The sequence below is a fragment of the Crocuta crocuta genome, unplaced genomic scaffold (assembly GCF_008692635.1).
Source record: "Crocuta crocuta isolate KB4526 unplaced genomic scaffold, BGI_CrCroc_1.0 scaffold274, whole genome shotgun sequence".
Lineage (NCBI taxonomy): Eukaryota > Metazoa > Chordata > Mammalia > Carnivora > Hyaenidae > Crocuta > Crocuta crocuta.
This window is the reverse complement of record NW_027530222.1, coordinates 2,596,867-2,609,777: the sequence shown is the minus strand read 5'-3', so window position 1 is coordinate 2,609,777 and position 12,911 is coordinate 2,596,867. Positions and strand designations below refer to the sequence as shown.

The window sequence follows — 12,911 nt, the reverse complement described above, 5'->3', positions numbered from 1 at the left end:
CCCCCCACCTTGTTCTACCTACTCTTCTGCCCCTCTGGAGGAAGAGAGGGGCTCCGATGGTCCCCACAAAGAGTGGTTTTACGGTTCTTGCTGAATGCCCATCCTGAAGGGCATGCCGGTAGCTGGGGTGAATCGTTCAGACGGCAGTGAAGGAGATCACAGCCGTCTCGTACCTGTGGTTACAACTCGGGAAGTACACGACGTATTGCTGCCCCGGACTTCGCTGAAGGAATACACCGTGATGGTGTACTTGGTGTCACACTCCAGAGCAGAGAGGGTGCAAGCAGGAGCGGTGTCGTTGCACTCGACCACGTGGAACCCATCGACAGCCTTGGTCTCATAAAGTTCGGCACCACGGCCGGGAGACCAGACAATCTCTACTCTGTCACTGGACACCAACACAAGGTTAATGTCGCTGGGACAACAGGGGGCTGAAAGCAGGAGCAGAGAGAGAAAACGGAGGTCAGTAAAGGACAAGGTTGTCAGAGGGGAGGCCATTGAGTCCTGATCTCCAAGGGCCGGAGCCTCTGCCACAGCCCTCCTAAGTTGCTCCAAGAATCTCCTCCAGGTCTTTCCACCTGTGATCTTGACCTAACACCCACTACCTGAAGGCTAAATCCTCTATGCATGATGTCCAAGGTCATTACAGCTACACCCACTCTACATGTTCAAGCTGTGCCTCCCCTCACCAATTCCCTCAATCCCCCACCCTACATGTGCTCTCATTTCTTTATGCCTTGAAGACTGCTAGCCCTGTATTGGAATGCTGTTCCTCTTTTCTGCCTGATAAAAATCATACCTAATCTAACTTCCAGATCCTATCACTCTTTCCAGACCCTAACCAGATAAAAACGAGGGCTAGAGGTGGGCGAAGCATTATTGTATGAATACAACTTAGAACAGACCCTATGTTATGTCATGGACAAATTCTGACAAATATCCAGCGTGGCTTGGAGTTTCCTGGGATGCCCTTGCCCCACTTACATTCCATCCATCTTTAAATATGCAGTTCAAGGCCTTCTGGAAGGCCCTCCTGTGCTTTTAAGACTTGATTGATAGCCTCTTACTCCATTTTCCAAAGGCACCAATTATTTGATTCCTTCATCTTGGTAAAATTTATTATAATCTAGCTAGTTACACATAATGATATTATGTTTTTATTTGTAAATATGGTTCATTTATTTTAAATCACTCACTCCATTCTTTCTTCAAAAATCAAGCATTTCCGGGGCGCCTGAGTGGCTCAGTTGGTTAAGCATCCGACTTCAGCTCAGGTCATGATCTCGAGGTTTGTGAGTTCAAGCCCCGCATCAAGCTCTGTTGTGACAGCTCAGAGCCTGGAGCCTGCTTCAGATTCTGTGTCTCCCTCTCTCTCTGCCCCTCCCCCACTCTTACTGTGTCTCTCAAAAATGAATAAATGTTAAAAAAAATTTTTTTAATCAAACATTTCCCATATGCCTCAAGGCTATAACGAGCCTTGAGGATGAAGAGGTAAATAAGGGCACCTGGGTGGCTCAGTTGGTTGAGCATCTGGCTTCAGCTCAGGTCATGATCTCACGGTTCATGGGTTCAAGCCCCGCATCAAGCTCTGTTGTGACAGCTCAGAGCCTGGAGCCTGCTTCAGATTCTGTGTCTCCCTCTCTCTCTGCCCCTCCCCCACTCTTACTCTGTCTCTCAAAAATGAATAAATGTTAAAAAAAAATTTTTTTAATCAAACATTTCCCATATGCCTCAAGGCTATAACGAGCCTTGAGGATGAAGAGGTAAATAAGGGCACCTGGGTGGCTCAGTTGGTTGAGCATCTGGCTTCAGCTCAGGTCATGATCTCACGGTTCATGGGTTCGAGCCCCGCATCAGGCTCTGTTGTGACAGCTCAGAGCCTGGAGCCTGTCTTCGGATTCTGTGTCTCCCTTTCTCTCGGACCCTCCTCTGCTCATGCTGTCTCTCTCTCTCTCTCAAAAATAAATAAAAATACATTAAAAAAAATTTTTTTTAAAAGAGGTAAATAAAACAGTCCCTGCTGTATAGAAAATCCAAGCCTACTGGAGGAGAATAATAATAATGATGATGCTAATAGAAATACTTTGCATTGTGCTTTATCACATGCAAAGACCTATTTCATTTTCATGCTCTCATTATTATGTGTCCCATTTTGGATACTAAGGATGCTAAGGAACTAGCAAGGTAATGTCTTTATCCCCATTTTTCAAATGAGTTAGTGGTCAAGTTAGGACAATTAGGACAAGTTAGGACAGGTGTCCTGCTGCACAACCTTCCACACCAGACAGCGCCTTGCCATTGCATCTCTGTTTTCAGGTCTTGGGGGAAGAGGGAATTCCGGATAGAGACAGGAGGTTTGAATTCCCCTTCAGCACCTTGCACAGGGTGCTGAACACTCAGATCTTGGAGGGTTTAATTTTTCAGAGCAGGTGTGAACGACTGTATTCTCTGCTCTCTTTTCACTCCTAAGCCTTGCATCCTTGTTAAGGTTGGGTCCATGAAGCCAACATTTCCTGCTCTGGAAAGAATGTGAGAGGAGAGATTCTCTTTCTGTTCTTGGCCCTGAATGACTCCCAGGTAGCTTATGTCAGTCAGTTAGTGCAACAGGTGATCTGTGCTGCTGCTGAGCTTAGGGAACTCAGAAGTCCCTTTACAAGCATCAAGTGCAACTTACCTGTGGTATAATTGAACACATCGCCCAGAGGACTCTGCCCTGCCTTGTTATAGGCAAAAACACTAATAAAGTAAGTGAAGCCACATTCAGATAAGAAACTGCACTGGGTGAGGGATGTGTTGCAGTGGACTTCCAAGCCATCGTCACTCTTCACAAAGGCCACATAGTAATCACCCAGATCTACATTGGACCAAGCCACAGACAGGTGGCCTGGAGGATCTTCTTGGATGGTCACTCTTTCAGGTGCACAAGCAACTAGGAAACAGTAAATAATGAACAGCTATAAGAGTCTTGCAAGGGATTTTCTTTATATCTTTACAATTGTCCGGGTATCACACGCCATGGACAAGGAATAAACAAATGGTACGTGCAAACCAACGAGACATTCTCACATGTTGTAAGACTTCTCTCACACAATACATGCTAGACAATGTCAGAAACGGGCATGGATGGGGCCCCCCGGGGGCTCAGTCGGTTAAGCGTCCAACTTCAGCTCAGGTCATGATCTCACAGTTTGTGTTGACAGCTCATGGCCTGGAGCCTGCTTCGGATTCCGTGTCTCCCTCTCACTCTGCCCCTCCCCCGCTCACACTATGTCTCTCTTTCTCAAAAACAAACATTAACAAAAAAAATTTCTTAATCATAAAAAAAAAGAAATAGGTGTGGACCACCTTAGTTAACATTGCCTGTATTTCTTTCTTTTTTTTTTTTTAATTTTTTTAATGTTTTATTTATTTCTGAGAGAGAGAGAGACAGCCTGAGCAGGGGGAGGGGGGGAGGTCAGAGAGAGAGGGAGACACAGAATCTGAAGCAGGCTCCAGGCCATGAGCTGTCAACACAAACTGTGAGATCATGACCTGAGCCAAAGCCAGACGCTTAACCCACTGAGCCACCCAGGCGCCTCACATTGCCTGTATTTCTGTGTTAAGGCAATGCCAGGATCAGCATAGAATGAAGGAATTTCAAATGAAGTTTATTCTTTCAAGCTCTAAGCTCTTAAAATTTTAGCCATCTCTAGTGGAAATCCTCCTAAAATATATTTCACACCTTCTAGGGCCCAGGAAACACATAGCGCTTTCTAAATATAGTTCCTTTATTGAGAAGTGTGGGCCGTTCCCATGATCATGACTGATTGTTTGAAAAGATTTTTTAACGTCTATTTATTTTTGAGAGACAGAGAGCAAGCAGGGAAGGGACAGAGAGAGAGAGGAAGACACAGAATCTGAAGCTCTGAAGCAGGCTCCAGGCTCTGAGCTGTCAGCACTGAGCCCGATATGGGGCTTGAACTCACCAACCATGAGATCATAACCTGAGCCAAAGTCAGATGCTTAACTGCTTAACCAATTGGGCCCCCCAGGTCCCCCATGACTGATTGTTTTATATGCAAACTGATGCCGCCGGACTGTAAACGTGCAGGATTACTTCAGTGGCACTGTACCCTGGCTGCACATTAGAATTAACTGAGGAGCTTTTATAGACGAGTCATACCCAGACTCCACTCCTAGCAATTCTGATTTAATTGATCTTACGTGGATTTTTTAAAAACTCCTCAGATGCTCTTAATGTGCCTCTAAGATTGGGAAACACTGGAGGGTTCTCTCCTGCATTAAATGACTGTCTTGGATCTGCTTTGCTTTTAAAAGTACATTCTTACCTTTTCCTTCACTCTAGCATTCCAACCTCATAACCATTTCTAATAGGCCATCTGGAGTAGATTATAACTGTCAAAAGGGAAGCCAAATCACCAGGTTTGCTATCAGCGACCTTCATGTAACATAACTATAAGAAATTGTGCATCAGGGCGCCTGGGTGGCTGAGTCAATTAAGCATCCCATTCTCGATTTTCAGCTCAGGTCGTCATCTCACAGTTCATGAGATTCAGCCCCATGTTGAGCTCTGCACCGGCAGCATGGCGCCTGCTTGGGATTCTCTCTCTCTCTCAAATTAAACAAATAAACTTAAAGAAAGGAAGGAAAGAAGGAAGCAAGCAAGCAAGCAAGCAAGCAAGCATCTGAGGGCTTGGCTGTATTTGTTCCTTGTAAAATACACTGCATCAGCTTGGTGATGGCTCTTTTCCTTTCTGTTCAGAAGTCTTTTTTTAAAAAAAATTTTTTAATGTTTATTAATTCTTGAGAGGGAGAGAGAGAATGAGCAGGGGAGGGGCAGAGAGAGAGAGGGAGACACAGAATGTGAAGCAGGCTCCAGGCTCTGAGCTGTCAGCACAGAGCCTGACGCAGGGCCCAAACCCACGAACTGTGAGGTCATGACCTGAGCTGAAGTCGGACACTTAACCGACCGGGCCACCTAGGCGCCCCTCAGAAGCCTTTTAAACTCAGGATGACGAAGTTCTCTCTGTTGGGTAAAATGGATATTATTGTGATTATCTACATTTTCTTTGGCTTAGAGGATTAAAATCAGGCAAACCTGGGCTTGAATCCTAGCTCTAGCACTTATTACTGGTGTGCTTTTGGAAAAATCACTTCACTCTCAGATCTAAATTTTTTTATCTGAAAAAGGAAATAATAGAGCCTACGTCACTGAGTTGTCATGAAAGTTAAATAAAATGATGTACTTATAGTGCCTGGTACTTAGTAGGTCTTCACTAAACGTCAGTTCCCATCACTAAAACACACAGATGTTTCTAAAAAGAGGAGTAAATCTCCACCTATGGAAGCCTTCATTTCTCTGATAAGATGAAAGTGAGAAGACAGTTGAACACATACTCAGAATTAGAGACTGCCCACGTTTATCTTAAAAAATAGCTCCCACCCGGTGTAGGTCTGTGAAACACGATGTAAAGAAGAGGCCACTACTGTACTGCACAGTTAGAGTTGTGTATAACTCCAACTAGATCCTAGAACTTTTACAGTCTTACCAAGGATAAAGAAAATCAATTAATGAGGGGCGCCAATGCACGATATCTGGTTTCACTATCATGTTATTAAAACTCCTTAGAATGTCCAATTCAAGGCTTTCACTTAGACCAGGCTTTCATTTTCATTGCTTCCAGAATGTTCTGTAACATTGTCAGGTGATTACGTTTCCCTTAGGACAGTCACACCAGCTTGTCCCTCTTGTTCACGTACCAGTTTTTAGGGCCTCCGGAGAGGTTGACTTGCTAGACCCCGCATCGTTACTTGCTAAAACTGAAATCAGGTACTCAGTCCCACACTGCAGGGAGGAGATGGTACACGCACTGTGAGTCGTGCTACAGCTCAGCTCCGAAGACTCACTCGAAGCCATCACAGTATAGTTGAAAACTCCTTCCATGGGGGCCCACGAAACAGAAGCCTTCAGAGCCCCACTGTCAAAAGAGACTTGAACGTTGGCTGGGGCATGAGGACCTAGATATTTGAGGAACAATTAAGATTTTGTAGTAGCCTCAAGGATCCAAGTAAGATTTGGCCTAACAGAGCTTGGAGGATGAGGTACCATTATAGTAGATAATTGCAAGTATTTAAAGCATGAAATTGGGACTTAGGGTAACACACCTGTCATTGACTATGCAAACTCATAACCAGCTATGTGACCTTGGCCATGTTATTTAATCTGTTATTTGCTTGTTTTAATTGCGTGTAAAATAGATCTAATAAGATCAGTCTCTAACACATATAGGTGCTAAATAAGCATATTTTGAATGAGTAAATCAGCGAATGTACAACTCAACAAGTAATTGAATAATTAAATGAAATTATAAATGTGAGGGGCTAAAAAGGCCCTATGGGTATGCTATTACTAAGTGGTAAGTCAAATATTCTATTATTGAAAGATGAAGCCGAACAGAGTAGCTTCAACAATATCTCTTCTTTACTTTTATTTTAAAGTAGGCTCTATGTCCAGCATAGAGCCCAATATAGCGCTTAAACTCATGACCCAGAGATCAAGACCTGAGCTGAGATCAAGAATTGGATGCTTAACCAACTGAGCTACCAGGTGCCCTTACTTTCTTTTTAAGATATTATTTTACTTTAAAAATTTTTTAATGTTTATTTTTGAGGGAGACAGAGCCCAAGCAGGGGAGAGGCAGAGAGAGAGAAAGAGGGAGACACAAAATCTAAAGAAGGCTCCAGGCTCCAAGCCTGATGTGGGGCTTGAGCTCACGAACTATGAGATCATGACCTGCCCTGAAATCGGATGCTTAACTGAATGAGCCATCCAGGAGCCCCTTTAAGATTTTATTTTTAAGCAATCTCTACCCCAACATGGGGCTTGAACTTACAGCTCTGAAATCAAGAGTCATGTGCTCTATAAATTGAGACAGCCAGGCACCCTTCCCTTCTTTATTTTTGACACCTAAGACTTTTTCTGTAAGAGCTTTTAGGTCATAACTGTTTCCAGAAGAGCGGAATTTCACTCCATTCTAAATCAAAGGGAACGAAGGAAAGTATCAAGTGTGATGGTCATACATTAGGGCAGTCATTGTAGTGTCTCCCAAAACTTCCCTCTACATTCTTAAAATATGCCTTCTTCTCAGGGTTGTCCTTTTGAAAAAGCTTGAGGAGTGTCCTTTTGGGCAGGCGATCTGTGCTGTAATGAGGCCCACCTGGCAGGCATTAGAGACCTGCGTGCATAGCACTGAAGCAGAAACCAGCACCTTCTGGACACACGTGAGTTATACAGGCAAGGCCCTGTTTGAGGAAACAGGGACTCAACTCATCCTCTGCAGGGCACGCACCTGCCACGTTTCTCCTACAGGCCTTCCAGGTCCTACAGGACCCCTTCCCTGCTTCATGGTTAGTGTACCTGCAGACGCAGATCTGCTCTGAGGTAATTCTGGGTTCAAGGCTAGTAAGGGGAGCCCGACCAAGCTGGTTGTCCTAGTGTTTGAGGACAACCAGCTCTTCCCACATGGGGCGTGGGAGAACCAGGAAAAATGAGTAGAGTATTGGGGGTTGTTGGGGGCTGAATTGACTCCCCTCAAAATTCATAGTTTGAAGTCCTACCCTTACTACCTCAAAATGTCATCTTATTTGAAAATGATCATAGTAGATGTAATTAGTGAAGAGGAGATCATTAGGGTGGGACCTAATCCAATATGACTGGGTCCCTTATAAAGCCAGAAAATTCGGTGCTCGATTTGGCAACACATATACTAAAATTGGAAAATCAGGGTGCCTGGGTGGCTCAGTCGGTTAAGGAGCCTACTTTGGCTCAGGTCATGATCTCACGGTTCTGTGGGTTCAAGCCCTGCATCGGACCCTGTGCTGACAGCTCAGAGCCTGGATCCAACCTGCTTCATATTCTATGTCTCGCTCTCTCTCTCTGCCCCTCCCCTGCTCATGTTCTCTCTCTCTCTCTCTCTCTCCTTCTCTCTCTCTCAAAAATGAATAAACATTAACAAAATTTTAAATAATAAAATTGGAATGATACGGATTAGCATGGCCCCTGCACAAGAAATGACATGCAAATTCATGAAGCATTAACTAATTAATTAATTAATTAAAAAATGAAAAGAGCAAATCTGGATACAGGCATACCCTTCCAGGTAGAATGCCCTGTGATTATGAAGGGCGCCATCTACAAGCCAAGGAGAGAGGCAGGGAACGGACCCTTCCCCCACCGTCCTGGGAAGGAACCAACTGTGCTGACACCCTGATTTCAGACTTCTGGCCTCCAAAACGGGGAGACAACAAATTTGTGTTCTTTACGTTGATTTGCGGCACAGCCTGAAGACAGCCCTGGCAAACTGATAGAGAGGCTAAATCTATACCCTAAAAAAATTCTAAACATGGGAAACAAATGAAAAGGAAAACTTTAAGAAAATGGTGACCTGTAGAAGACAGCTGTCCCTGACCCCGGCCTGATGTAGAGGCTTCCTCCGGCACCGCCCTGTGCCTGTAGATCCTTCTCTCTGAGTGCTTGTTACACTGAACTGTAACCACTCATTCGTGCCTTGGTCTCTCCTAGGATACAGTCAGTTCTCCAAGTGTAGGGATCACTCATTGATTTTGTAGCCCCGTCACCTAAACCACGCCTAGCACATAGTGGGCCCTCAGGTAATGTTTGTGGAGAGAATGAATGAATGAATGAATGCCTAAGAAAAGGCCCCAGGGAGACTGGTTTATCACAGACATCCTGACTCACAGACCTGGCAAGAATCACCTCAAGGCCACCTTGCTATGATGTCACCCTGGAGAAAGTTTTACAAAAGGCAATCCCTTTTCTCCCTGCATTTCTGTCTTGACCCATAGACAATGGGGCTTCCACCCCATCCTCCAAACTTGGGGCGTGTTGGAGACAACACTTCTGGTTTCTTCCCTCCCTTTCTTTGGTCCTCTCCAATGGATGAAACAGCTCATCTGGTTGGTGAGAGTCTGGCATAAGGCCACATTGTCAGTGGGTGGCTTACTCAGCCTAAAAAAAAAATATCCCGGGGCACCTGGGTGGCTCAGTTGATTAAGCATCTGACTTCAGCTCAGGTCATGATCTCACAGTTCATGGGTTCGAGTACCGTGTTGGGTTCTGTGCTTACAGCCAGCTCAGAGCTTGGAGCCTGCTTCAGATTCTGTATCTCCCTCTCTCTCTGACCCTTCCCTGCTCACACTGTCTCTCTCTCTCAGAAATAAATAAAACATTAAAAAAAATTTTTTTTAAGTCCCTCTCCTTCCCTCTCTCTACCTCTCATTCTTTTTGGCTTACTCCAGCAGATGGGTTTGGGTTTCCATGTATCATGCAGCAGGACCCCCTTCAGTGAGGATGTGAGAGAACAGACACCATGCTCCAGCTTCTCAGCCTGGGCCTGGAGGAGAGGTGATGATGGGGAGCCCCACGGTGACCTCAGGCCTCAGCTGAGGTTTGGGGCAATATGGCTGAAATTCTGATTCCCGCCACAGCATGAAGTACCCTAACAATAGGAACTTTATTTTGTCTGCCCTGGGTGTCTAGAACAATGCCCGCTCAAAGTTGGCTCACGCTCACTAAATGTCTACTGAATGAAATGAGTTCCTGTTTGTCCCAGGTCTTTCTGTGTATGCCGTTGGTCTGAACCTAGGAGGGGTCGGGGAGACCGGTAAACCTAGCAAAAGTCGTCCCCTGCTGTGTGATACTGAACGTGTATGCTTGAAATAAGTTGGTTATCAGAGACGGAGAAGCCAAGCCCTGTGTATTCTGAGCAGCATTTCTTTACACAGGCAGTCAGCATTTAAACTACCGTACTATAAATAAACTCATAATAAATGTAAGTATCTTCTGCCAGCTGCTCTGTACTTATCAGTTAACACCTCTCTGGATGGCTACAACGCATAACGTCTCATTAATCAAAACAGAGATTGCTTGGGGCCGAGCTGGGACGTCCTTACTTGTTCTCTGATTACAGGTGGAGTCGTCCCCAGGGGTACCATTGGCGTTCCACGCATAGGCCTTTATGGTGTAGAGAGTCCCAGCATCCAACCTGGTGAACGTCAAGGAGGTGTTTGTGGTATTCTCTTTCCATACTCTACCCAAACCATTGGCTCGCATAATGGACACAGAGAATCCAATTGCCATATATACAGCTTCCCACTGCACAAGAATAGAGTCTGGGCTTGGAGAGCTTACTACTAGAATTGGTGCAGCCAACACTATAAAGACAAAAACACATGTGTTTGCACTAGGAAACTCCAACAGAGGATAATTCAGATTTAGAAATAAATTAATTTGAGGTTGATCATCCATATGACAAAATAATTATTTGCTTTGGAAAAGGATTTATGGTAGAGTTCCATTATATCTAGGGGCACCTGGGTGGCTCAGTCGGTTAAGCGTCCAACTCTTCGTTTGGCTTGGGTCATGATCTTGAACTCTGTGAGTTTGAGACCCACATGGGTGCTGTCAGCGCAGAGCCTCCTTGGGACTCTGTCTCCTCTTTCTCTGCTCCTCCCCCGCCCACACTCTCTCTCTCAAAAATAAATAAATAAACACTAAAAAATAATGGCTATCTAAATGTGTATTAATCATAAATGACTCAGCAAAGGAATGGGGAACAGAAAAACTTTAATATTAGGCATTACTTTCAACTGGAGGTTTATAAGAAATTACATAAAATATCCCTGTAATTATGGGGAACTGATAGTTTATAATATTTTTTTAGAAAATTTTTATGTTTATTTACTTATTTTGAAAAGGGGCAGAGGGACAGAGAGAAAGGAATGAGAATCCCAAGCAGGCTCTGTGCTGCCAGCCAAGAGCCCAATGTGGGGCTCGAACTGACTGTGAGATCATGACATGAGCTGAAGTCCAATGCTTAACCAACTGAGTCACCCAGGTGCCCTTAAAAACGGGGATGTTCTTAAAGATGCCGAGAATGGGTTTTATTTTCCAAAGCATCTGGAATTTAAATACCACCGCCTCCACAGATATCTGAATTCTCTAAACACCATTTGGTGGCTTTCGACTCTGGGCCCTGAGTAGGCACTCAATGACACAAAATTATATCATGTACTTGCAGCCTCAGTATAATGGATCCAGGTCACAAACAATAGCCTGACAGAGGACGAGGGTCCAGCTACCTGTCTTTGCCTGCTTCGGAAGCGATGCTTGGCTTCTCCCAGTCGCACTGATGGATCTGATGGTGATTTGGTACAAGGTCGCAGCCTTCAGCCCTGTCACAGTGCCTGGGGAATTGGTCACCATGGTTTCAATGACAGTGTCTCCATCTTCAGCCGTGAGGAGATAACTGGTGGCCCCTGGCACTGTGGCCCATTCCACAGTGATGCTGTTGCTGATTTTTGAATATGCCTGATCTATAGTGGGTATTTCGGGAGCTGGAAGAGATTTTGAAATTGTACATTAGCTAGGATATCTATGAAGCTTATTCTTTCATCATTTTACTTTTCTTTTTTTTTTAAGTTTATTTATTTATTTTGAGAGAGAGAGCACAAGCAGGGGAGGGGCAGAGAGAGAGAGAGGAAGAGAGAGAGAATCCCTACCAGGCTCCACACTGTCAGCACAGAGCCTGACATGGGGCTCAAACTCATGAACTGAGAGATCGTGACCTGAGCCGAAACCAAGAGTCAGATGCTTAACTGACTGAGCCACCCAGGTGCTCCAACATCATTTTACTTGTCAAACTAAATCATTTTCATGTCATCCTTGAGACATAAACGTTGCCCTCATTTTCTTTTCTTTTCTTTTTTTTTTAAGAGATTTTATTTTTAAGTAATCTCCACATCCAATGTGGGCCTCAAACTTACAACCCCAAGATCAAGAGTCCCATATGCTTTACTGACTGAGCTAGCCAGGTGCCCTTGCCTTCATTTTCAAGATCAAGACAAAACAGAGAAAAAGAAAGGCAAAGCTACTCTCCAGAAGACAGCCAGAAAGCTCAAACCTCTCATTCAGGAATGGGATTTCAAAGAGATTTTTCCCAGTTGCCTCTGGGATAATTTGTACTTTTGTACTTTTCAAAGGGTTAAATCAGAGTGGAGAGTGGGCCCCTGCCTGGCTCAGTCTACAGAGCACGCAACCCTTGATCTCAGGGTTGTGAACTCAAGTCCCACGTTGGGCATTGAGCCTACTTAAAAAAAAAAGAAAAGAAAAGAAAAGAAAAAGCAGGGAGTGATTGTGGGAAAGAACTCTGAGAGGAAGGAGAGAGTCGTTAAGGGGCTTCCTTCCAGAGGCTTCCACGCTGGTTTGGCACTCAATGAACTCCCGGGCCTTCCCTGCTGCCACCAATCTCCCCTCCCCACCTCTCACCTGTGCTCCACTGCCTCGGCCTGACGGCCAGGGTCTCACCTCTGCTGTGGCTGTGTCTCCATCTTGTGCACTTGCACACTTCCCACAAGGGATCTAATCTAATGGAGGAAGAGGGAGCATTGAGTTCTTTGTTTTACAATCGCTCTATCGCACTTTCTTTCATATTATCAGAGTGGAATCATTTTTAGTTTTTCTCCCACCCCCCATCAAAACACCTGGCCCAGCATAAGAAGTAGATGCGGCGGTCTTTCCTCACCTGGGCCACGGTTTGTCTGTGGGACATGAATGCTTATGTCATGAGTTTATATAAGGCATTCCTATACTTCGGGTGAGGGGTAGGAGACACAGCATAGTAACAAGATTTACAACATTGCAAAAATCCACAGGCACAAAAGTGCCCTGGGTGTAGGAGGTCCAAGTGGAAGAAAAGGTCAAACAGAGGAACCGGCACTTAGCCTTTTATGTCCGAAGTACTGCATTTGCCGGGTAAAATCACTATATGCCAAATTCAAACCTAGAGGGCAAAACGAAACTATAGGGCAAAGAGGACAAAGGGTAACTATAG

The 12,911-nt window shown here is 44.8% G+C and overlaps 1 protein-coding gene and 1 pseudogene across 1 annotated transcript in view; one reads left to right on the top strand and one right to left on the bottom strand.

Annotated features, from left to right (window-relative positions):
• Window positions 1–12,911, bottom strand: part of FNDC7 (fibronectin type III domain containing 7) — a 31,348-nt gene that overhangs the window by 14,471 nt on the left and 3,966 nt on the right. Inside the window, exons 3-7 of the mRNA XM_077765564.1 lie at window positions 11,161–11,415; window positions 9,973–10,233; window positions 5,761–6,018; window positions 2,675–2,929; window positions 174–431 (exon numbers count right to left, since the gene is read on the bottom strand). Coding sequence (XP_077621690.1) covers window positions 174–431; window positions 2,675–2,929; window positions 5,761–6,018; window positions 9,973–10,233; window positions 11,161–11,415 — 1,287 coding nt within the window. The remainder of the gene's footprint in view (window positions 1–173; window positions 432–2,674; window positions 2,930–5,760; window positions 6,019–9,972; window positions 10,234–11,160; window positions 11,416–12,911) is intronic.
• LOC144232773 (U6 spliceosomal RNA) lies at window positions 8,005–8,105 on the top strand (annotated as a pseudogene).